Raw genomic sequence first — 26,054 nt, forward strand, 5'->3', positions numbered from 1 at the left:
ACTCGCCACATCGGACACGTCTAAGGCTGCTTTCACACTAGCGTCGGCATGGGGCCGTCGCTATACGTCGGCCCGACTTGCCGACGCACGTTGTGAAAGTAATGCCCGATGTGGGCAGCGGAAGCAGTCTTACGACGCTTCCGCTGCCCCATTGTAAGGTCCGGGGAGGAGGGGGCGGAGTTTCGGCAGCGCATGCGCGGTCGAAAATGGCGGACACGACGCGCAAAAAACGTTTCATGTAACTTTTTTTGTGCCCACGGTCCGCCAAAACACGACGCAACCGTCACACGACAGTTGCGACATGTGGCCATATGTCGCAATGCGTCGTTAATGTAAATCTATGGGGAAAAAACGCATCCTGCGGGCAACTTTGCAGGATGCGTTTTTTTCTCCTAAATGACGCATTGCGACGTACAGCCAACAACGCTAGTGTGAAAGTAGCCTAACCTGCAAGGGAAAATAATCTACAGAAGCCCACGAGCAACAGCTCTGTGACCAAGTCCCTGCAGCTTCAGGAGGATGCGTGGTCCTCGTTCGGAGGCTCCTCCTGTCCGACAACCACCACCATCTCTCATCACACATTGTGATTTCCTTCACTGGAACTAAAGAGCTGAGGCTAACCCATAAAAACACCCCATAGTGTTGTCCCTCCTGCACAGAACACTGCTTCTGCTCCAGAGTCCAGTGGTGGCGGCTTTACACTACTCCATCAGTCGCTCGGCATGGTGCTTGGCGAAGTACAGCTGCATCAGACTGTTCAGCCATGAAGTTCCCTGCGGGGGGCGCAGCTTTTGAGCTGATGTTGTACCAGAGGGGGTCTGTGCACTTATGGACTTAGCAGAGCGTTGGTGACTTTTCTGCTCTATGTTCCTCAATATTCGGCCCCCCGTTCTGTAATGGGGTCTCCACTTCGTGGCAAAGTTGCTGTAGTTCATTCCATTTAATAATATCACTCACAGCTAATGGGGGAAGATTTAGGAGGAAGAAATGTAATGAACGGAGTTGTTACCCCGGTGGCTCCTATTACTGGACTGTGCTGGTGTCAGTGAGATCTTTACCACCGGCCGTTCGTCACGTTGGTAAAGGGGGCCAGATGTTATACACCCCGTTGGGGCAAGGGAGCCGGATGTTATACACAAGGTGGCAATGGGGTGGGATGTTATACACCGGGATGGGGCAATTGGGCTGAAAGAAAATCTGAGTACAATGAATATGCCATATCCCAGTACTTTCCTCCATATTACATATACACACACATAGTGTAGGTGGAAACTGTAAAGAACAATATCTGAAGGTTATCACCAAACAACCCGGCAGGTTTATAATTGAAAAATAGTAGAACAATCAGTGACAGAGGCAAAAATAACTGCCACCCGCCGCACAACATAAGCGCCAGACATAACACCGAGTACACAAAGACCCGAAATGTATGAAAACACGGAAAATCTGCAGTATGAGCCTATTACCTGCAGGTGTTTATGGGAATGAATGGAGGATCCGGCTGTCATGCTCAATAACTGCAAGGACGCTATGTGGATTTCCCTCCGCTCTGACACAAATAAAGGTGGAAGCATCGATCCTTAGTAACCACTAACAAAGCTAACTGGTGGGAGAGCGCCACAAACACGTTATCTCCACTCATGGGAAACTCCTGAGCATTGCAAGCTAAACGGATACTATTAGTCCGAGCCAGTAATATGGGTCATACGAGAAGTCATGGAGGTCATCATACAGGGGTCCTGCTCCTCTTCTACCCTCTGTACTGCCAAGTGCTGGTAATCAAAGTCTGGAAGCCGCCGGAGCTTCTGCATGCACTGGGGGATGAGGAACATTTCTGTTTGGTATGTCAACATTTGCTGTCACTTCCCCTCCACACTACTGCCCCCCCTCATTCTTACTACGCAATAAAAAGGTCAGATTTTCCCTTTAAGAACCAACTTTGGCATTGCTTCCATTAGAATAAACGGTGCAGTGATATTACAGCATTGACCTGATGAGCTTTGGTTCCTCTACTAGAGGCCGGTCGCTCGCCCACCTGTAGGATTACGCAGGTAGTAACTGTTCACAACAGTTCCCAACCCAGGAGGGACGAAATGACAACCATCTGCATCAATGAGACCACGTTCATGTCAGAGATGTAGATGTCCAATTCCTGCTCTTATTCTATTTCCATGCCCCCTAAGCATTCCAATTTTTTTTTTTTTAACCCACCATATCATTTAGTGCACGTTTATGGCTTTTAAGTGAGGGGGCGTGGTTCACAGGATCCTCAGGGGTGTGTTTGGGGCTGTGCTGCATAATTACCTTATTAGCCACGCCCCCTTGAAAAATCATAATTTGCACAAAACAGTTCATATCTATGGAATTGTACGGCAAATTTAAATTAACAAAATAAAAGGCTCAATACTAAGGGCAACAGGTAATTAAAACACCATGGCTATATACCAAGCTCTTCACCACCTGATACGGCTATATACCGAGCTCCATACCGCCCGATATGGCTATATAATGCTCAGTACCGCCCAATACGCCTATATACCGCCCAATACGGCTAAATACAGCTCAGCACCGCCCGATATGACTATATACACTGCTCAGTACGGCCCAATACGGCTATATACCACTCAGTATGGCCCAATACAGCTATATACACCGCTCAGTCCCGCCCGATAAACCTATATACAGCTCAGTACCTCCCCCTATGGCTATATACAGCTCAATACCACCAGATACGGCTATAAACAGCTCAGTATCACCCCCTATGGCTAGAGACACAGCGCAGTACCGTCCCCATAGCTATATACATTTCAATACCACCTGATACGGCTATATACAGCTCAGTACCACCACCTACTGCCCCCATGGCTATATACTGCTCAGTACCACCCCCTACGGCTATATAGATCTTAGTAACGCCCCCTACGGCTGCAGAGAGCTCAGTATTGCCCCCAGCGGCTGTATACAGCTCAGTACTGCCACCTACGGCTATACAGATCTCAGTAACACCCTCTACGGCTAAATCAAATAATTACCCCCAGCTGCAAGGACGCACCAACACTGTGATCAGAACACTATTGGAAAGAAAAAGTACAGCGTCCAAAGTAACTGGTAATAAACATACGTTCAACGCTATATAGATGAAATCATATAAGAAAAATGCGTACATAGAACAAATAATATAACAATCTTTATTAGAAAAAAGAGGAAGGATTTAATCCTTATAAAACATGCAAAAATCTAAACTGGTAACCACAGATATGTTCAAATTGTGAGCCAAAAGGATATAAGTGACACCACTACTAAGCAGGTAATATGGCAGAAAAATAGGAGTACAATATAAATTACCAAATATGTTGCTATCACTATGATAGTACTAAGTGGGACTGCAAGCACACAGTCATTACATCTTATTGTCAACCACTATATCAAGCCACCATGGCGTGCGCCAGTAACCACTAAACAGACCTACGTATATCAAGTTAGCAGCAACATATAAAGTACTACACAATCAAAGGAGGATACATAGTGCCTTACCAAAGCTCAGGAGATTGTGCCACAGCCCCAGGGGCTAACTTGATATACGTAGGTCTGTTTGGTGGTTACTGGCGCACGCCATGGTGGCTTGATATAGTGGTTGACAATAAGATGTAATGACTGTGTGCTTGCAGTCCCACTTAGTACTATCATAGTGATAGCAACATATTTGGTAATTTATATTGTACTCCTATTTTTCTGCCATATTACCTGCTCAGTAATGGTGTCACATATCCTTTTGGCTCACAATTTGAACATATTTGTGGTTACCAGTTTTAGCTTTTTGTATGTTTTATAAGGATTAAATCCTTCCTCTTTTTTCTAATAAAGATTGTTATATTATTTGTTCTATGTATGCATTTTTCTTATATGATCTCACCCTCTACGGCTGTATACAGCTCAGTATCGCCACTTACAGCTGTGCAGATCTCAGCAACACCCCCTACAGCTGTTAGCTCAGTACTGCTCTATATGGCTGTATACAGCTCCATACCGCCACCTACAGCTGTATAGATCTCAGCAACACCCTCTACAGCTGTAATGAGCTCAGATGTCACGCTGGATGAAGGATAAGTGCACAACAGCTGGAAGAGGGTGAGTAGAGACCCCTAGGTAAATCTAAAATCACCCTGTCTGCCCTAAAAGACCTTATATAGGTTCCACACCTATCGCCGAGCAGGAACCTAATCCCTGCCTGACCCTAGCAATAGGCCCTATATAGGGAGGGGACGGGGTTGGCACTAGTCAGTCCCAACTAAAACTATAGACAGAGAGGGAAAAAGGATGAGAGAAAACACTTCGCTTGGGAAGACCACCAAGATGTTATGCTAGAAATCCTCCAAGAGTCCTCAGGGAAGACACTAACTGACTGCTAGAACAAGACTGAAGCAAGTTTGAGCCAACACCCGCAATAAATGTGTCTCTGCAGATGTCAGCGTGTTTTCACAGACCGTGTGTCCGTTTGCAAAACACGGAGACATGTCAGTGTTCGTGGGAGCGCACGGATCACAAGGACCCATTAAAGTCAATGGGTCCGTGTAAACACGTACCGCACACGGATGCTGTCCGTGTGCCATCCGTGTGCGTTTTTCGTGCCATAGGGTTAAAATTGTGAAAATTGTTGCAATACACGGACAACACACAGACAGCACACGGACCCTTAAAACGTACTCACAGACATCACACGGATCCCACACGGATGGCCTACGTGAGCACACGGACAAGGATAACTCTTTATTTTGAATTATCTGGACGTGTAAGACTGGCCTAAAACAGAGTATTCCAGTACATTTAGCCTTGTCAATCTCACTATATGCAAAGAATAAAGACAATGACACCTATGTGAATTACCTTATAAAGATAGTGTTGAGCCTACAACAAGCCCTGCAATCAGTCAAAAATAGCCAAACCAGAGTCTTGTTGAAAATAAAACCCCATCTGCAGATGTGCATTTGGGGTTTTTGTCACGGCAGACCAAGGTAGGGTTTGGATGAAAAACTTGTGGACACTGCTAGGCCATGCAATTGCCTCTCGGAGAATGCTATGCAAATTAGTTTCCTTCCAAAAGGCAGCTGGCTCTCAAGTGCCACTCCCTGGAGGTGGATTTACCTGCAGTAAAGGCCTCTTGCCAGTATCCTACTCATAGTCTGCACCCATGAAGGGCATGGCTTGACACATAACCAGCATACATTCACCTCTAGGACTATGTGCAAAGTGATCCATGAGGATCGTGTAATGAAGACGAGTCCCACCATAAAGAGGCAGATCCGAGCACCAGACTGAGCGCGGCAGCAGCCGACCGCCCACCATACTGTGCCATAAAGCTCTGCGCCATCCCAGCTACATGGAGGATTTGGTTTTGTTTTCCATGTATGTAAATCTATGTTCTAAGGTTTCATTGTCCTCATAAAACTGGGTTAGCCGGTCCACGAACAAAAAAAGGTTATGTGTTGCTTTACACAATGTTTTGTTTGCACGGCGTTACACGTCCCCGGCCGCAGACAACAATCACTTTATATGTACCGTAGTTATTTTTAAGTGACTTTTGGAACAGGTTCTGCTTCTTCACAAGTCAATCCCCATCTGTGTGTATAGAAGCCTCCAATTACAGGGGAGATGCGGTGTGATGTATGGGATAATTAGCTGGGATGACGCTGTGTAGGATTGCTCATACATGTATACATATATTATAGTGTCCTCCCGCTGTGGTCCTGAGTGATCAGCTATGATCAGGATGTAAGGGACCCATTTCCGTGCAGCGCCACCTCTAGGAAAAAGCAGCATTGCACTGTATCCATTCAGATCAATGGACTGTGTATGTAAAGATGGACAGGTCCTCCAGAGCGAGACACACTCATTGTAACCGCTATACCCTCTGCTCAAAAGACAGGAGCCAGAATAGAGGGAACTCATTTAGATAAAGTTTTTGTTATTATGCAGCATAATTTAAAGAGAATCTGTCAGATGTCATAGCAAATAAACCTGCCAAAAGCATAACAAAGGGCAAGAGAGCCGTATTCCAGCCATGTGTCACTAGCTAAGCAGCTTGCTGTAGAATCAGCGTTTTATCAGCAGGAGATTATCACTACAGGACTAGGTCTCCAGAGTAGGAAAGTCCAGCTAATCTGTGCATCCCCACCCCAAGAAACCACACAGGAACATTAGAATTGCCATTTTTCGGTCAATGTAAAATGTTGAATGGTGACTATAATTTTGTATCACCAATACATTTAAAGAAATTATGATTAGTTTGGACACTAGAACCCGGAAGTCTACAGGCTGTATTATACTCCTGATGATGGGAGCCCACAGGAGAAAATGGGACAGGCCTCCAGCTACTGGTGGGGGTCTCCGCACCCAGACCTCCCCACAACAGGTCAGAGGTTCACTGAAATTACCGGGTTCCTTTACCACAAAATCTCCTAATACGCAATTCTTTTTTCTCCAGAGGAATTTCTTCCTAATTGATTCCCTCTGTCCAGGTCTCCTGCCCCCGGTTACGTGTACTCCTATAACATACTGTGATCGTTTGCCAGACACTCAGGATTTTCAGCTGCCGGATTAAAGGATATTTATTCTATAAAAATTGGTACTAAACTTACACTTTATATCATTTTGTTTTTGCATGTCACCCCTTTAAATCTTTTGCATCTGCAGCGATTCTAAGGCCATGTGCACACGTTCAGTATTTTTCGCGTTTTTTTCGCGTTTTTTCGCTATAAAAACGTGATAAAAACGCGAAAAAAACGCTAACATATGCCTCCCATTATTTTCAGTGTATTCCGCATTTTTTGTGCAAATGTAGCCTTTTTTTCCGCGAAAAAAATTGCATTGCGGAAAAAAAAGCAACATGTTCATTAAAATGCGGAATTGCAGGGGATTCCGCACACCTAGGGGTCCATTGATCTGCTTACTTCCCGCACGGGGCTGTGCCCACGATGCGGGAAGTAAGCAGATTATGTGCGGTTGGTACCCAGGGTGGAGGAGAGAAGACTCTCCTCCACGGACTGGGCACCGTATAATTGGTAAAAAAATAAGAATTAAAATAAAAAATAGTCCTATACTCACCCTCTGATGGCCCCCGAAGTGTTCCCGCCTCTGTGCTGCACGCTGGCTTCGGTTCCTGTAGCTGGTGTGCGGTGAAGGACCTTGCCGAATGACGTCACTGTCCTGTGATTGGCCGAGACCGCTCACGTGACCGTGACGTCATGGAAGGTCCTGCGCGCACACACCATCTATACGGAACGGACGCCGGTGAGGAGATCTGATGTCTGCGGGTGAGTATAAGCATTTTTTTTATTTTTTTTATTATTTTTAAACGTTCTATCTTTTACTATAGATGCTGCAAAAGCAGCATCTATAGTAACAAGTTGGTCACACTTGTCAAACGCTATGTTTGACAAGTGTGACCAACTTGTCAGTCAGTTTTCCAAGCGATGCTACAGATCGCTTGGAAAACTTTAGCATTCTGCAAGCTAATTACGCTTGCAGAATGCTAAAAAAACGCAAAAAAAACGGAAAAAAAACGCAAAAAAAAAAAATGCGGATTTCTTGCAGAAAATTTCCGGTTTTCTTCAGGAAATTTCTGCAAGAAATCCGCAACGTGTGCACATACCCTAAGTCTTGGAGTGAACAGATTAGCAATCATCGCTCTGTAAGAAATGACAGGATGTGATTGAAGAGACAGAACACAATTAATATTCAAGTCTAAGTGGAGGAGAACTGACGCGGATCATCCGTAGCGAGCAGAAGCCTGATCTGCACACACTTGGCTGTAACATGGAAGGGAGTCGACATCCTGAGGACTGGCTGATCGGCGTGATGTCACTGTCTGACGGAGATCCATTTCCTCGGCTGTATCACTGGGGAATCCGATTACTACAGGACTTCTACTACAAAACCTGAAGTCTTTCTTATAGCAGATCGCTACGATATGCCATCACTTCACACTTGGCGTGGATCCGACCTCGAACATCTATTGATCCAGAGAAAGAAGGGCCACAAGTGCAGGGGAACTACAGCCAATTTCATGGAAGGGGTTCTGCTCATCTTCAAAATGTGGAAAAGAAAGTAAAAAAAAATAAATCTATCCTTCCCGGATTCACTGTATCCTATAGCAGACCATGGCTACTAAATACGGTGTGGCTGCCATGTGCAGATGAAATCGGACGCCTTGCCTAAGGGGATTGCGGACGGGACCGTACAATCACAGATGCCCACGATCACCGCCGGCCCGCATGCTTGTGCCCTGATGGTTGCCCCTGACATGTGGGCACCATGCATTTCTCAGCCCATTATCCCGACGGGTTATAGATCTCTAGCACAGACCTGACATGAACAAATCCCCTGTGGGGTCTAGAGGAACATGCAGAATTGATTAGACCACGCCAGTGTCAAGTATTTCCAGCTGTTGTGCAGCGCTGGCCATGTCCGAGGCAGAAGGAGAACTAATCCCAGTGTCAGGTCACCCAGTACGCCCATTTCTGGACACAATTTTACCCTCCCAAAAATATATTTAAATTCATTTATTTTCATTTGTCACATCAGCTTCTGGGAAAGTGGCAACAAACCAAACGCTTGCCACTTGACCTGTCACTGTCATCCAGCTTTCCAAGCCTCCCCGTAAGGCAGATGTAGCTTAGCAATGCACCCAGTCCAGTATCCGTGTATAACTAGGCAGAGCCAATAGTCAATACTTTAGAAGAGCTGTTGCTTGATGGCTGATGAGCAGGGTTAGGCTGGACAATCATGGGATCAAATGTGACATGGAGCCAACATATGAAATGATTGGGACTTAGGCTACTTTCACACATCAGGTGTTATGCATCAGGCACAATCCGGCGAATGTCGGAAAAACCGGATCCGGTGCAGATTGTGAAAAACTGATGCGACGGATCCGTCTAGCATATCTAGATTATTGGATGAAAAAAAAAATTTGGAGCATGAAGGCTGAGATGGGAAGATTTTAGATAAGAGCAAATCGACTCACAGATCCTTGGTCCAGACGCAAGCCTTCCCGCAGTCACCCTAGGCCCGTCCGTGAAATGCCTCCTGCCTTCCCGTAGCCACCCTAGACCCACCCGTGAACTGCCTCCTGCCTTCCCGTAGCCACCCTAGACCCACCCGTGAACTGCCTCCTGCCTTCCCGCAGCCACCCTAGGCCGGCCCGTGAACCGCCTTCCCGCAGCCACCCTAGGCCGGCCCGTGAGCCGCCTTCCCGCAGCCACCCTAGGCCGGCCCGTGAGCCGCCTTCCCGCAGCCACCCTAGGCCGGCCAGTGAACCGCCTTCCCGCAGCCACCCTAGACCCACCCGTGACCTGCCTCCTGCCTTCCCGCAGTCACAATAGGCCCACCCGTGAACTGCCTCCTGCCTTCCCGCAGCCTCCCTTTGTCGGCCCGTGAACTGCCTACTGCCTTCCCGCAGCCACCCGATGAGGGCCAGAGTGACGCCCCCGACGAGGGCCAGAGTGACGCCCCCGACGAGGGCCAGAGTGACGCCCCCGACGAGGGCCAGAGTGACGCCCCCGACGAGGGCCAGAGTGACGCCCCCGACGAGGGCCAGAGTGACGCCCCCGACGAGGGCCAGAGTGACGCCCCCGACGAGGGCCAGAGTGACGCCCCCGACGAGGGCCAGAGTGACGCCCCCGACGAGGGCCAGAGTGACGCCCCCGACGAGGGCCAGAGTGACGCCCCCGACGAGGGCCAGAGTGACGCCCCCGACGAGGGCCAGAGTGACGCCCCCGACGAGGGCCAGAGTGACGCCCCCGACGAGGGCCAGAGTGACGCCCCCGACGAGGGCCAGAGTGACGCCCCCGACGAGGGCCAGAGTGACGCCCCCGACGAGGGCCAGAGTGACGCCCCCGGAATCTTACAAAGTTACTCCAATCCACGTTAGTGGCTACAAGAGCAGATTATTTAATCGCAACCATAAAAGGCGTCCAAACACATAGGTAAAGTTACCCAAACTGGCCGATCTGAGAGGAATAGTGAGAGAAAAGTACGGAGCACGGTCAATTTCAGAGCGCCATCTTTTAGTTACCTCTAGAGATGAGCAGCTGCCATAGGAGTCTGACAACGACTTACTCAACTTCTCAGCTGAACTGATCGTACAGATGAATGAGGAATGAATAATTAAAAGCATATAAAGAAGTAATAAGGAATGGGAGAAGTCAGCTCACCATTTGCACTCTTTCCAAAAATGAGTTCCACGAACGGAGCTTGGGCGTGCAAGTTCCAAAGACTGAAGAAGAAAAAAAAAGTACTCCAGCGTAGACAAAAACTTCATCTTTAATGGAAAAAAATCATAAAAACAGGCACAATGTGGACAACACACAGATCCCAGAGAGCTACCAACTGACACGTTTCGAGACTCCGGTCTTAATCATCACTCCATGATTAAGACCAGAGTGTTGAAACGCGTCAGTTGGTAGCTCTCTGGGATCTATGTTGTCCGCATTGTGCTTGTTTTTATGAATTTTTTCCATGAAAGACAAAGTTTTATATTTTTCTACGCTGGAGTACCTTTTTTACTTTATTCTTTGAATTAAAAGTGGTTTTACAATTTTGGAGAACCATCCCCAGGAGCAGTTGGTTGAAAACAACATTTTTTTTTTCCTCCTTGAGTCCAGTGCCACCATTCCCTGCATCTGTCATTGTTGCAGTGCCGCGGCCAATCAGTGCAGTCAATTTGGGCAGAGACGCCAAGTTCCCTGATTGGGTGCAGGGCTGTCGATGCTATGGGGAAGAGGAGTAAAGAAAAGTTTGTTTTGTTTTTTTTAAACTGCAGCCGGAGAATTGAGGTTTCACAAAATTTGAAAACCCATTTAATAGATAGCTATTACCACAATTTAAAGGGTAGATGTATGGCTAGCCTCCATGCGAGTAACTGGAATCACACAATATTCGTGCCATTTAAAGGGGTTGTGGTCTGAAGACTTCAGAACACACAGGTGCATTACTTGAGACCCCTCTGACACAACTGAGGGCCCCTCTAAACTTGTTGCTACTGTCCTGCTGGACTGGAACCTTCCATAAATGTCACAAGTGGCCATTTAACTAATGACCCCCTCAGTAACCCTACATTACCCAACATATGCCCCAGCAGCTCCACCTAGCCAAACATTTATATTGAGAAGGGGTTGACCTGGAAGTGGACAACCCCTTTAAAGGTTCCGTTTACATTGGTGGTCCTTTTTTTTTTAGGCCAAGTTTGTTACTATTTTTACCACTCAAAAAGTATACAATGCTGTACCATTATACCCACTAGCAAAAACAATGACAAAAAGATATAATAAACGTAACAGCAAAACTAAACCAATCAAATCCTATGTCTATATAACTGTTCGAAATAAATCCACTCCAGGCCACAGCGGCGATCACAGGATCATCAGCCACGATCACAGGATCATCCGCCGCGATCACAGGATCATCAGCAGCTGGCTTCCCAAGGATGTGGTATTGACATGTTCAGGCTGGAGGTGCACCATGCGCCGTACAGTGGCTCCACATGCAGAGGTAAGATGCTTATTGAACGCACACATTGAGAATTTCATGATCAGACACTTGATTATGTAAATAGGTCAGCTCTGATGGATGCTGCAATTAAGAATAATTACACTGTGTGAAGTAACTAAGAAAGCCCCCATCTGTATATTGAGGGCCCATCCGGCCGGTGAGTCTATGAGGTGGCATCCACCATAGGTTTACACAGGAACACCACCCACAGTGTCAGAGGCTCCTCTCACTCCCCGCATGGCTCGGTCACTTACCTTTAAGCAGAGGCAGAGGCGTTAACTCTATAGGCTTGCCCTGAGACCGAAACTGTGAAGAGCTCTGCGACCTCTTCTGCCGGGCTTTTCTGACGGACTTCCGTGAAAATCCGTCTACTTTATCCACTGATGGAGGAGTGGTTGGTGCTGAGGACATATCCCTACTGGAGACAAGATGACAAAAAATAAATCAATCAGTAATGATCAATTTGCATTTGCCTGGATAGTGACCTGCTTGTTAACAGTTTCCTTATAGCATACCAGATTTATATAACTTAACAATGCCATCATCCAGCCGACAGGAGGAGGACTGTGGGGAGATCCCGGTCAGCTGCTGCACACCAATTCATATTTTCTAGGGTTGAGCAAAACTATTCAGAGGACCCTGATCTAAGCTCCGCCATCAGCCAACCTCCTTCTACCTCCCTTGCGACTCCAGATTTGTTGGCCTGATGCGACGGTATAAATGTGGCGTGACGCATGAATGACGACATTGTGCAAAGCATGCTGATGGTTAGGAGGATATTTGCAGGGCTCTGGTCTGGTGGCCATGAACTATTAAAGTGGTCGCTTGACCAGGGTCCTGCAAATCTATTTGCTGAAGTGTTCAGTTTACCTTTGTGTTGCCGTCAAGGCTTATTAACAGATGAAAATCTAACTACCTTAATTAAATTACCAGTACTGTATGTACGTGACTTAGTATATGTACGTTAACGACGCGGTCTAAGCCTCACTCCATAAGGCGTATGGTTGGCCCATTATCGCTACTTGCACAACACATGGCCACCAAAAAAACACCCAAGTGGCAGGGTGTAAGCACCTGAAAACTATGCCATTCACCTGCAACAAATCTGTAGCGTGTGACTTTACTGTACAGCTTCGATAATGCCAGCCATTTTTTCCAATCTTGACATCACAAGAAAGAAAGTGTCATTCAATGCATTAACCTACACACATCTCCTGGCTAATGTCTGACTCGCCGGCAGTGGTGAGAGTACAACTCTCAACATCTACATGAACATTGGGGCAAATTAAAACAAAACTCCCGAAAACTCCAAGAAATACTCAAAAGGGGGGTTTTTTTTTGGTTTTTTTCAGGAAAACTGATGGACAGGCAGTCAACATATGACTGGACTGCTTCATATCCTAGCTTGATAAAGAACAACCATGTTCGAAACGTGTCGCTTGCTCCTGTTCACCATATTTTTTAATCGTTTTCTGATGGAATAAAGATTACTGTGAAAAGTTTACCAGAAGCTGGAACATTTTTTTTTTTTTCGCACTCTTCATAGCCCTCCAGGATCGCAGTGATGCACCTCTGTACATGAGACTGGACCTGGTCAATTTGCTCACTTTCATTTAGGTTGTAGTTTACTTCTTTAGAGCAGACATCCACTCTGGACTGAATATTGATGAACTCAGATTAGCTGCAGCGGTCACGAGACACAATAAGGAGAGGTGACCAGCCAAGAATAACAGCACTGACATCTATGGAAAGATGCCGCTGTGGGAGGAAAGTGTGCATTTAGGAGTTTTTATAGTCTAAGGGCCCCTGAATTAGTTAAGCAGGGATTTATTCAGTAGTGGACAACCCCTTTAAAAAAAAAAAAGTTACAGGTGAAATAAAGCATCTTAAATAAAAGCATGCTAAAATTGTGCAACACAAAAACAGGTTTTCAAAAAAGAAAAATGCTAGAATTGTATACAATCTACAACTTATGTAATTCAATTATTTTTTAATTGTATTCATGAAAAAAGTTTACAAAAATATGAAAACAAAAAATATATTCTATATATATGCGCACACATACAGTGTGTGTGTGCATGCGTGTGTATACACACACACACACACACACACACACACACACACACACAAGAATGCATTATGGTATATTACCCATATATTATGTTTTAAATGAGAGTCTTGCAGCAAATAAAGATGCTACAAAAAAAAAAAAAAAAAAAAAAAAAGTGTGTAGTTTAACATTCGACAAGAAGAAAAATGAAACCTGTGTGAACCTAGCCCTAAACAGGAATTTCTCTATAAAGGCAATGTGTCACTAAATCATTATGTTGAAAATATTTGAATAATTTTTTACATCACTATTTAGATAAGAAAACCCCTGAAATCTTGCCGTCTTCACATTGCCCACTCAGCCTCATAAATTGATACTCCCTGCTCTATGGGGCTCTGTTCAGCAGTTTTTATTATCATCACAGACAGGATGACAATGTTAGGTAAGACCTTTATGTGCTTGACTGTCTCTGGTTAAACAGACTTTGCATAAATGAAAAATAAAACTTTTAAAAATTATCTTAACAGAGAAATCTGCTTATTTCTACACTTATGAGACATTTCTCTTTCCCACCCCTACCTCGTAAACTCACCATCTACTCATCTGGTCAAAATGGACGGACAGCAGAGTGGGGTGTAATATTACAGCTGCCAATTGAAGAATATATACACAGGAAGGGAGAGTGATGTAGGGAGATACTAGAAAACAGCAGCACCACCTGTAAGTGTTTTATCTCACCACAATGCTGGATTCACAGCTACACTGCTCACTACTGCTGTATAATGTCCTCCATGCTGCTGCTTCTGAACATGTGCTGCATAGACACAGGAGAGCGGGGTTCACGTCAGTGTGTGCTGTGTATGAGACACATCATTGCAGCTAGCCTCCATACACCAGCTTAGAGACAACTGAAAACTAGAGAAAGCCTGCAGAGTGGAAAACTGCTGAAAAATACTGGAAACAAGTCATATAATGACCACAAATAGTGTGCACACTACTACTTATTAAAAAAAAAAATCACCTGCAACAAAATCTACGCTTTAAAGCCCTCCTCCATGCATTAAGCTCTCTGCACAGGTCACAAAGCATGCCCACAAAACAGTCCCATAGAAATAAATTAGTATTTTGTGTAATGTTTCCTGTAGTTCACATTGCGGAGAAGCCTCTCTGAATTACCGTATGTAACCAGACACATCATGGACAGAAAAAATGTATTATATATATTCTATATCATTCAACTGCAGAAGATAAAAACAGATAAGAGAAAAATCTAGTTATATAATAAGAGCTAGATGATTACCATGAAGTCAGCTGCCTGATTTGTTGCACTGAATTCTTTGCATTAGCCACTAATTAATAGCATCATATATGTACAGCCAAAAACCGAAAACTGACAAAGCACAAATGGGTATCAGAGTAAAGAACATGGGTTTCGGATCTGACACAGCACGGCTCTGCTCGGGAGGCCAAGGATGGGATCAGGTCCCATCGGGGCAGATAGGGAAAGCTTTTCCACAAAAGTGAGGCAGAATATTTTTCGTATGCGGGACAGGAGAGCGCTGCAGGGACAATGGTGCAGCAAAAATAAAGAACCTCATGGCACTAAAGAGTTAAGTATGAAATAAACAGGATTGGGTCTTTTCTGTTTGGTCATGAAACCATCATCATCCATAACAAAAAGCAGGTGGCCCTGAGTCTCCGATTTGCATCAGCGGTGGGCCACAAGCTCCCTAATATAGCAAATGGTGGAGGTCTGTGTTCAGGCTACAAGTCAGACCCGTCTGGTGCAGATTTTTCCTTCACTGCATCGAGGGGAGAAACATTGATACAAGCAATTCACCATAAGATTTTTCAAGGTTAACCCATATGAACCTGGCCTGAACGGTCATTTTAGCTTTATTGCTCCCTCCTGCTATCAGCTTGACTCTGGGTAGACCCGTAGTGTGAACTGTGGCTGTAACCAAGCAGCTTGCTGTGGGCGTTTAGCATTTATCACTACCTTGTTAAAAAGAACCTGACAAGGCAATTTCCCAAGGCCAACTCTTGTAACCAGCAGTGCCGCTGTATAGGTCCTAGCACAACAATAAAAATGAGACTAGTTTTGTAGTAATCCGATGTTCCTGCGCTGAGAAATCACACTGCAAGACCACATGCATATATGCACTGAGAGCAGATCGCTGCACTTGGGGTGCAAGGACACGCCCCAATGCACTTCCAGACTAATTTGCATGCCACACTGGATTACTACAAAACTACTTTCATATTTATTGTTGTGCTCAGATCAATACAGTTATACAGTAGTAAAATCCTTCTGACAGGATCCCTTTAAAGAGGTTGTCTGGTGAAAAGGAGTTATATCCAGAGAATAGGCGATAACTACCTGAGCAGTGAGGGGTCCCTACTAGTGATGAGCGAACGTGCTTGGATAAGGTGCTATCTCAGCATGCTCCGGTGCTAACTGAGTGACTTCGGCATTCTCAGAAAATATGCGAGTCCCCGCGGCTGTGCGACAGCCACAACATATGCAGGGATTGTCTTAAACAGGTAATCCCTGCTTGTGCTGTAGCCAACAGCCGTGAGGGACTCAAACATATTCTTCCAGCACGCCAAATACAGTCTGTTAGCGCCCGAGCATGCTCAGATAACACCTATCTGCTCTTCACTAGTCACTACTTATCTGATTGTGGAATTTTAAGCCCAGATTGGCCATTTTTATACCCAATACCAAAGTGAAGCGGCAGGTCAGATCACTGAATTCATCTCTCTTTGGGGCTGCTGGAAATCGCCGCATGAGGGATAAATGGCATAGCAATCGAACAGGTGTACGGTCGCTCCCTTTTAACGGGATAAAAATTCCGCGTTCTGACAACTGGTGCAGGTCCCGGCAGTCGGACCTCCACAAATCAATGTCTTCACCGGACAACCCCTTTAAGGATTAGTCGGTGGGTTTATTTCTGGGTCAAACAACAATGGCATCCATCCTCTTTCTGAATCAAAGATGTAATATAAAGGGAAATTCTCTCCATTCAAGATGTAGTATGTGAACTCAAAGCAACGAATGTATGCATCCGAGGCAGAATCCATGCACGCACGCCGCTTCAAGGCCTGAGAAAGCACGCGGGCACAGAAGCAGCCATTGGCCACTGGGTGCACTTGTCCTCCGGAGCACACAGCAATGTAATGAATACGTAATAATAAAAGCACCAGAAGAGCGTCCGTGCTGCTGGATTCCTCTCTCTCGGGACTGGGCTTGAGTTTTGTAATTCACTTGTCGCCGTATAAACCTCCTGTCTACATAAAAAGTGAAAGATCCATCTGAAGTGCAGGCACTATGAAAGCGAAAAGGATCAGTGCCGCTGGGTATTGTCTCTTGTTTGGACTCACAATACAGAAGATGAGGAAAAGTCTAGAAATATATCAAAGTGATCGCTAGATTGCGCTCGATCATGCATCGATCAGCTAAATAAAACTTTTGATGTAAAAAAAAAAAAAAAAAAATGCTGATGTGTTCCTGCTGATGGCGCTGCCGAATTGCTCCCCACTACCGGAACGTACCCAAAAGGCACTGACAACCGACAGTAAGAGATTGGTGCAACTCCTGCTCGTCGAAACGGGATGTCAGATGCTGCAGGGGAAAGGAGTAGTACACGGCCAATATTTAGAGAAATGGCAGGGTATATAGTACCAGGACAGGTACAGACCCTAAGCATGCAAAGCAGCTCTCCCTTCAGACTGAAAAAGACATTACAAAATGTGGAACAGACCCCCACCAATGTGCTTATGTTCTCAGGACACAATCCAAGTAAATGCACTTCCGCTATACATTACTCATGGGCAACGTTTCTATTTAATACGTACAGTGTCAGGCTTTTGCTGCTCATCCACCCACTCTATGCTCCATAACGTGCCCCATAGCTGGCAAAAAAAAGTTCTGTTATGGGGGACAGGTGAAGTAATAGCCAAACAAGCATTAGAAAAAAAATAAAAGGTACATTCATATAAAAAAATAAATCAATGACTTTTCTAAAGTGGAGAACCATTTTCAGGCTATGTTCACACGATGCGGTTTTTACTGCGGATCCGCAGCGGATTTGCAGCTGCGGATCCGCATCCTTTTTCCATGCAGGGTACAGTACAATGTTACCCAAAGGAAAAAAAAAAAAAACGCTGTTCCCACGATCCTTTTTTCCGCTGGAAAATCCGCGCTGATTTCCTGCGGAAAAAAAGAAGTACCATGTCAATTCTTTCTGTGGATTCCGCTGCTGTTTTCCACCTGCACCAATAGGAAAAAGCAGCTGGAAACCCGCAGTGGAATCCGCAGTAGAAAAAGGACTGAAAACCGCAGTGAAAACCACCGCAGCTTTTGCACTGCGGTTTTCAGAAATCAGGACATGAAAAATCCGCAGGGAAAAAAGGATCGTGTGAACAAGGCCTAAATGTTATTTTACCAATTCTGGGTCATAGAGACAGGGGAGCGGGAATCCTTCATGTCTGCATGTGCTATGTATGGGAGAGATCATAGCAGCTGGTTTCCACCCACTAACAACTGCAAGTTAGAAGCTGAGCATGCACAGGGGAAAACTGGAAAAAATATTAAAATAATGCAGGATATAAGTCATATAATGGCCTATTCCAGAAACGACCGGTATATTCTGTCCTTTACAGCAGTGGTGCTGGATGGGAACTAGGTTGTAGGTTCTTAGCCCAATACTAGGCCAAGAAGTAGTGTAATAGAAAAAAATGCCTTCATTCTCGGGACTGGTGGTCAGACCACCCTTTAATTACGACTTCTCACTAATATTTCTGAAAGGATAAACCTTGAGATGGTAAAATCAAATTCTGTATTACTGGATAAGCAGCATCCAAAGTCGAGAAAAAGGCCGGCACCTCCGATACCACCGTATGCTGGGTGGTCGGAGGCAGAGTAACAGTCGGGTCATCGAAATGTAACATGTGTATAAAGTAATGCATGTGGTGTAAGAGGCAAGCTTAGAGTAGAATACACACGGGAAAAATCAAGATTTCGGATAGTAGGGCCCTATGGAATGGTTTGGAGCTTTAGAAACTTTGCACTACTGAATCCCCCCAATTCAGAGGGGTACTTGATTTTAATTCTAAAAGCAGAGGCAGCAGTGGAGATGGAGACAGTTTTCTAGCATGCGCCTCTCGGACCGATCAATGGGCTCTAGGGGGAAGGAGAGAGAAAGTAGTGGAATAGAGGAGCGTTGTACGGAGGGAGCGCTCTCTGTATACAGGCAGCAATAAAATGACCTAATACACACATCAGCCATAGCACTTGTCCAATATTTCATAGACCCCCCCCGTGACATCAAAAACATCTCCAACTCATCAAGGCATGGACTACACAAGACCCTTTAAGGTGCCAAGACTTTACCAGCAGATCCTTTATGTCCTGGACATGTCATACTGAGGCCAGATCTGCCCTATATTACACGTTGTGAGACCCCAGTAGGGAACAAAAATATCAGATAGGGGTTGGTGCTCCACTGGGGTTTTCCCACTAAGTGACAGCAATTCTCACACCGGCAGACTGGAGCGGTCCTTATTCTTCGTAGTCAGCCAGTCTCTGGACGGCCTGATGGGATTGTCAGGGGATAAAAAGCTGTTCATTAGCTTCCCTGACTAAGGACCTATGTATGGGAGCCGTTACGTGCCATATGCAATGTTCTGGAGGAGCTTACAGGGGAAATGATGAAGCACATTACTAAACTATTTTCTGAAAGTGAAATCGTAGCACTTCAGCCCTTTCCTGTGTTTCCAAGGATGGCTACTCCAGCAGCTAGCACCCCAGAGTCCCGCACAGTCATGCACACCCACGTTGGCTGAACATGCCATGTTTATGTCTATGGACTCAACAGCCCTATAGGGAATGAATGCAGCAGTGGTCACACGTGTACGCTGAAAGCGCCCAGTCGGACTGATCAGTGCAGGTGTCCGCAGTCAGACCCTTGCCAATTTAGATATCACCTGCTTTTTTCACAAGTCCACCCATGGAGAATTTTTCCAATGGAAAATCTGCAGCAGCTCACAGCGAATCCAGAAAAATCTGCAGGCATTGAATGAAGATCACTTTGCAGATTTCACCTGGCGTTAACAGTGGTGTAATCTGGTGAAAATCCGCATTGTTTGCCAATTTCCAAACAGGATGCAGTTGGCAGAATGTGGTTGAAATTTGTAACCTCTCGTGCTCATGTTTGGTGATGTAATCTGCTGAGGATTTTACAAATCTGCAGCAATTCGGTCCTGTGTAGACCTAGCACTACACTCCGGTAGCCAAATCTGCTCTTGCAGTGGCTCGGCTCTTAGACACTTCACCCCCCTCACCTACCCTGTGCCACGTGTAATGCCAGGCCTGTGACGGCTGCCCGTACACCCTCTGCAGAGATTCAGGAGCACAGCAGCAAGTGTCCAATCTACTATAGCCACACCATATACAATGGGCAGCAGGCATTGAGGCCTGTACACACGTGCTTAGTGTATATTTAGTAGCACTTTCTATCACCTGCCTTATCAATTATTAAGGCCACAAATAGCGTAATATTTCCTAACCCCTTCCAACCTGGCGCACGCTGTAAAACGGTGGAATTCATCTGTTCATTCAGCAGCGATTCCACGTGAGAAACAACAAACGTGATTTTCCTGTAATTGCAGTTTGTGCTGCTCGCCGTGCATCTATGCTAGGTATGCGGGAGGGCAGGCGTACCACTCGAGCCATAATGTGCTTGTACGTAATGGGGGAAACAAGTGCAAGAGGCGGAGGGGAAGAAGAAGAAGAAAAAGACTGACTGTGCAGAACATAGCTCCCAACCAAAATAACCTGAATAGCAAGGCATAAATCAGCACCACAGCCTGGTGTAATGTCACACAGGGCAATGCACGCTCTAGAGCGGCCCCGGCCAACCTGTCATTATTGGGGGAGCCTGAATGTAACCTGGGGCCACAGCTAAGATTCAAGGGCCACGGCTTCCTGATTGCATCAGAGGTGCAAGATAAGCAAAACTACATCTATAACCACCGCAGGCTGAGAAAGGGGTCACAGAACGCCCAACTGTCGGCGGGACCGGGGGCAATGTGTGTGAGCACTTCATGGGGTCCTGTGCACCAGGGGAAGGAGGAGACCCCAGAGACCTAGAGCTGCACATCAATATCCTACATGATGGACATGGAGCAGTGCAAACTTAGAGCAAGGCTACAAACCATGTTAAAGGGATACTCCATGCAATGGATCATTTGTGACTACTTGGAGCCCAGTCTCGGAGATGCTCACAATAAAAGAGCGACAGCTCGTCCGTACAAGAGTCTATGACTTCCACAGCCGCACGTCTTACAGCAGGCTGCCCAATTACCCAGCGTCATGGAGAGTCCCTTTAATGTTGTGTTTTTGCCATTTTATTTCAGAAGCCAAAACCTGTTCTCTTGGCTGTAATATTAAAAAAAAAAAAAAAAAAAACTGTTCAAAAAGTCTGGATTTTCAGCATTTTTTTGGTGTGGATAAGTTGTGAGATTTTTCTGCAGTACATGCCTAATAAAGTTAGTTTTATTCACCAAGAACACTGCAAAAACACTTAGATATGTTTTTTCACTTTCTTATTGGGGACAAAAAAAAAGCTGCAAAAGCGCTTAAACAATTGCCACACTGCAGATTTCTAAGGCTACGTTCACATTTGCGTTGTGCGCCGCAGCGTCGGCGCCGCAACGCACAACGCAAACAAAAACGCAGCAAAACGCATGCACAACGCTGCGTTTTGCGCCGCATGCGTCCTTTTTTTCATTGATTTTGGACGCAGCAAAAATGCAACTTGCTGCGTCCTCTGCGCCCGGACGCGGGCGCCGCAGGGACGCATGCGGTTCAAAACGCAAGTGCGACGCATGTCCATGCGCCCCCATGTTAAATATAGGGGCGCATGACGCATGCGGCGACGCTGTGGCGCCGACCGCAAATGTGAACGTAGCCTAATTCGGTCATTAAAAAAAAAAAAAAAAAAAAAACCTGACAAGCGTGTGCACGAGATTTCTGAAATCTCAGTTTTGGCAGGTACCATAAAAAGTAAGGTAAATTTGAAACGGTGTTTTAAAAAAAAAAGACGCTACAAAAAATACTGCAAATACACAACATGTGAATATAGCCTAAAGAATTCTTCCAGGAGTAGTAAAAAAAAAAAAATTAGCTAACGGGAGGGACTGAGACAAAAAATAAATAAATTTCCAGCTGTGATGATGAGGCACAGGTGCATATGAGCATGTGTGACCGCTGCAGCCAATCACTGACCTCAAAAGTCTTCTGCAATGCACACCAAGAACTGGGGTGATCACGGAGGCCCATAATAGGTTGCAACGATCAAATGTGCATGTGCAGCAGGTCTTCACAAAACTGGGGAGAAGACCATAGGGGGAGCGCAGTGGATGAAGCAGGTGAAATGTCTCCTTTTCAGGTTTTTTTTTTTTTTTTAATAAAGAAACCTGGTTTACAAGCAATTCTTTATTACTACCCTAAGAAGACTGACAATGTGGAGGGCAGCCTGTACTCTGCAGCTGCTGCACTTGCACAATCCGTCATAGGGATAAAACGGATGGCATCTAGCAGTGAGCCACTCCAATTACAAGCAAAAAAGTTTGGCCACAACAGAGGTCTCTCTTCCCCCTCACCCCATTACAATGTGCAAGAATCAGGGAGGCAGCAGTGGAGTTTTCCATTGATCTCTATATAGGCAGCACGTTGTCACAGTCACCAATACACAGAGCCATGCAACACTGCCCCCAGCACCGCAGACTCCACCAGGAACAAAATCCTCATTGTGCCATCTAATTTAACCTTTTATCAAACCAGGGTGCCCCAAAAATAAGAGATCTAGAAACGAATAACCACATCCATGAAGTATCAGCATCACATTCAGTATCAGTTCCAATATTACACACTGTATGGACACAAGTGTTGGACATCTCCACACTACAGACAAGAGCTTTTATCATGTCCCATTGTAAATTAATAGACATTAAAGAAGCTCTCCTCTTCCTCCTCCCATCAAACTTTGCAGTCATCATATTATGTAGCACTGTGTACTTACAATTGCTCATTTAGCCTTTCGACCAAGCTAATTCTTCTCTTTTCCATTAGGTCTATGACATGAAAACTGACTAATTGAATCCTTCTAAGCTCTATGTAGGAACAAGAGGTCAATGTTCTCTGCATGAATCATGGGTCCCTGCAAAAGTCTCTGTCAGAGAGAGGAGGAGGGAGCAATTGGGTCAGGAGTAGTGATGTGTGAGTATACTCGTTGCTCGAGATTTCCCGAGCATGCTCGGGGGGGTCTCAGAGTATTTGTAAGTGCTCGGAGATTTAGTTTTTATTGCCACAGCTGAATGATTTACATATGTTAGCTAGCATAAGTACCTGTGGGGGTTGCCTGGTTGCTAGGGAAGCCTCACATGTAATCAAGCTGGCTAATAGCTGTAAATCATTCAGCTGCAGCGCTGAAAACTAAATCTCCTAACACTAAAAAATACTCGGAGGACACCCGAGCGTGCTCGGGAAATCTCGAGTAACGAATATACTCACTCATCACTAGTCAGGAGTTGAAGAGGGGAATGATAAATGCAGGAACAAGAGACATACTGTTTCTACATAGAGCAGAGGAAAGAGAAGAATTAGTTTAGTAGAAAGGTAAATGAGCAATTTGAAGTACACAGTGCTATATAATAAGATGACTACAATATATTAAGAGGATAAAAACTTTGATGGGAGGAGGAAAAGGAGGAGTGATTCTTTAATGTATATTACTTTACAGTGGGCCATGATAAAAGCTCCCGTAAGTGTAGTGTGGAGACGTCCAACACTTGTGTCCATACAGGGAGCGTGTCCTTAATCTGGAGTTGGTCGCTCTGCAGCTATAACATCTCCTGCTCATCTGGGAGGTTTTTCTACAAGGTTTTGGAAAGGTCTGTAGGAATTTTTTCCCCTTCATCCAGAAGAACATTTGTGAGATCAGACACTGATTGTGAGCCCGGCCTCTCCCCAACATCTCAGGTCTAGTTCCACCCAAAGAAGTTGGATGGGGTTGAGGTCAAGACTCTGTGCGACCAGTCCTGTTCTTCCACCAAATTCCCACAACCATGTCTGTATGGATCTGATGCGCTGGGGAGCACAGAAGGGTATTTCCCAAACCGTTTCCGCAAAGCTGGAAACTACAATTGTCCACAAGGTCTCATATGCTGAAACATTAAGGTTTCCCTTCACATTAACTAAGAGGCCGACACCTGAAACACAAGCCCATAGCGTTATCCCTCCTCCACCAAACCGTACAGAGGGCACAAAGCAGTCAGGCAGGTAACGTTCTGGCAGTCACCAAACGCCAGAGAGAGAAGAGTGATCCATAACAGCACGTTTTCTCCAAAGTCCGGTGGTAGTGGATATACAACACTCCATTTGAAGCTCGGCAATGTGCTTGGTGGTGTAAGGCTGCAAGCAGCTGCTCAGCCACGAACATCCCAGCGGGGGAACAGAATTTGTGCTGATGTTAATACCAGAGGAGGTCTGGACTCTGCTTTTATGAAGTCAGCAGAGAGCATTGGTGACATTTCTGCGCTCTGCTCCCTACAACCCTGGGTTTATATGTCCAATCACAGGGGAAGCGCCGATGCAGGTTCAGTCACCTGTCTGTAGTTAGGGAGCAGCAGCAATAACCACGCCACTGGCACTGACTGACAGCCAGCCTTAACGCTGAGCCTGATGTCAGTCACTGTCAGGGGCGCAGTTACAGCCGCTGATCTCTATACACAGAACAGTGACTGAACCCACGCCGTGACAGAACACTAAAATCTCACATGCTAGGTATCACTGAATGAAATATTCCAGTTGTAAATCTTTATTCATTACATAGTGGAATGTGTGGAGAACAATAAAACCTAAAAATGATCATCGTAAATCACAACTAATATCCCACAGAGGTCTGGAGTTGGAATGATGCTCAAAATCAAAGGGAAACTTAAGTTGCAGGGTGATCCAACTTCAGTGGAAATGCCTCAAGACAAGGAAATGATGCTCAGTAGTGTGTGTGGCCTCTAGGTGCCTGTATAACCTCCCTACTGTACAACGCCTGGGCATGCTCCTGATGAGGCGGCGGATGGTCTCCTGAGGGATCTCCACCCAGACCTGGACTAAAGCATCCGCTAACTCCTGGACAGTCTGTGGTGCAGCGTGACGTTGGTGGATGGTGCAAGACATGTCCCAGATGAGTTAAATCGGATTCAGGTCTGGGGAACGGGCGGTCCAGTCCATAGCTTCAATGCCTGCATCTTGCAGGAACTGCTGATACTCCAGCCAAATGAGGTCTGGCATTGTCCTGCATTAGAAGGAACCCAGGGTCAACCGCACCAGCATATGGTCTCACAAGGGGTCTGAGGGTCTCATCTCGGTACCTAATGGCAGTCAGGCTACCTCTGGGGAGCTGTGCGTCCCTCCAAAGAAATGCCACCCCACAACACCATTACTGACCCACTGCCAAACCGGTCATGCTGAAAGATGTTGCAGGCAGTAGATCACTCTCCATGGTGTCTCCAGACTCTGTCACATGTGCTCAGTGTGAACCTGCTTACATCCGTGAAGAGCACAGGGCGCCACTGGCGAATTTGCCGATCCTGGTGTTCTGTGACAAATGCTAAGCGTCCTGCACAGTCTTGGGCTGTAAGCACAACCCCCATCTGTGGACATCGGGCACTCAGACCATCCTCATGCAGTCGGTTTCTAACAGTTTGTGCAGACGCATGCACATCTGTAGCCTGCTGGAGGTCATTTTGCAGGGCTCTGGCAGAGCTCCTCCTGTTACTCATTGCACAAAGGCTGAGGTAACGGTCCTGCTGCTGGGTTGCTGCCCTCCTACGGCCCCCTCCATGTCTCCTGGTAGCGCCTCCAGCCTCTGGACACTACGCTAACAGACGAAAAACCTTCTTGACACATCTCAAATTGATGTGCCATCCTGGATGAGCTGCACTACCTGAGCCACTTGTGTGGGTTGTAGAATCCGTCTCATGCTACCAAGAGTGTGAAAGCACAACCAACATTCAAAAGTGACCAAAACATCAGCCAGAAAGCATTGGTACTGGGATGTGGTCTGTGGTCCCCACCTGCAGAACCACTCCTTTATTGAGTGTGCCTTGATAATTGCCAATAATTTCCATCTGTTATCTATTCCATTTGCACAACAGCATGTGAAATTGATTGTCAAACTGTGTTTCTTCCTAAGTGGACAGTTTGATTTCACAGAAGTTTTATTTACTTGGAGTTATATGCTGCTGTTTGATAGGTAGATAGATACACATACATACATACATACATACACACACACATACACACAGGCTGCCTTTGACACAGTGGACCATTCCCTATTATTACAGACCCTCTCATCCCTTGGCATCACTGACTTGGCCCTATCCTGGTTCT

At 45.8% G+C, this 26,054-nt stretch overlaps 1 protein-coding gene across 3 annotated transcripts in view; it reads right to left on the minus strand.

Annotated features, from left to right (window-relative positions):
• PPP2R5E (protein phosphatase 2 regulatory subunit B'epsilon) overlaps positions 1 to 26,054 on the minus strand; it is an 80,662-nt gene that overhangs the window by 48,063 nt on the left and 6,545 nt on the right. For 2 of the 3 annotated variants that reach the window (XM_077265868.1, XM_077265883.1), the window contains exon 2: positions 11,802 to 11,965. In XM_077265868.1, coding sequence (XP_077121983.1) covers positions 11,802 to 11,958 — 157 coding nt within the window. In that variant the 5' untranslated portion in view covers positions 11,959 to 11,965. The remainder of the gene's footprint in view (positions 1 to 11,801; positions 11,966 to 26,054) is intronic. The other variant, XM_077265875.1, reaches the window with a different exon arrangement.

This window comes from Ranitomeya variabilis, chromosome 1 (assembly GCF_051348905.1).
Source record: "Ranitomeya variabilis isolate aRanVar5 chromosome 1, aRanVar5.hap1, whole genome shotgun sequence".
NCBI lineage: Eukaryota > Metazoa > Chordata > Amphibia > Anura > Dendrobatidae > Ranitomeya > Ranitomeya variabilis.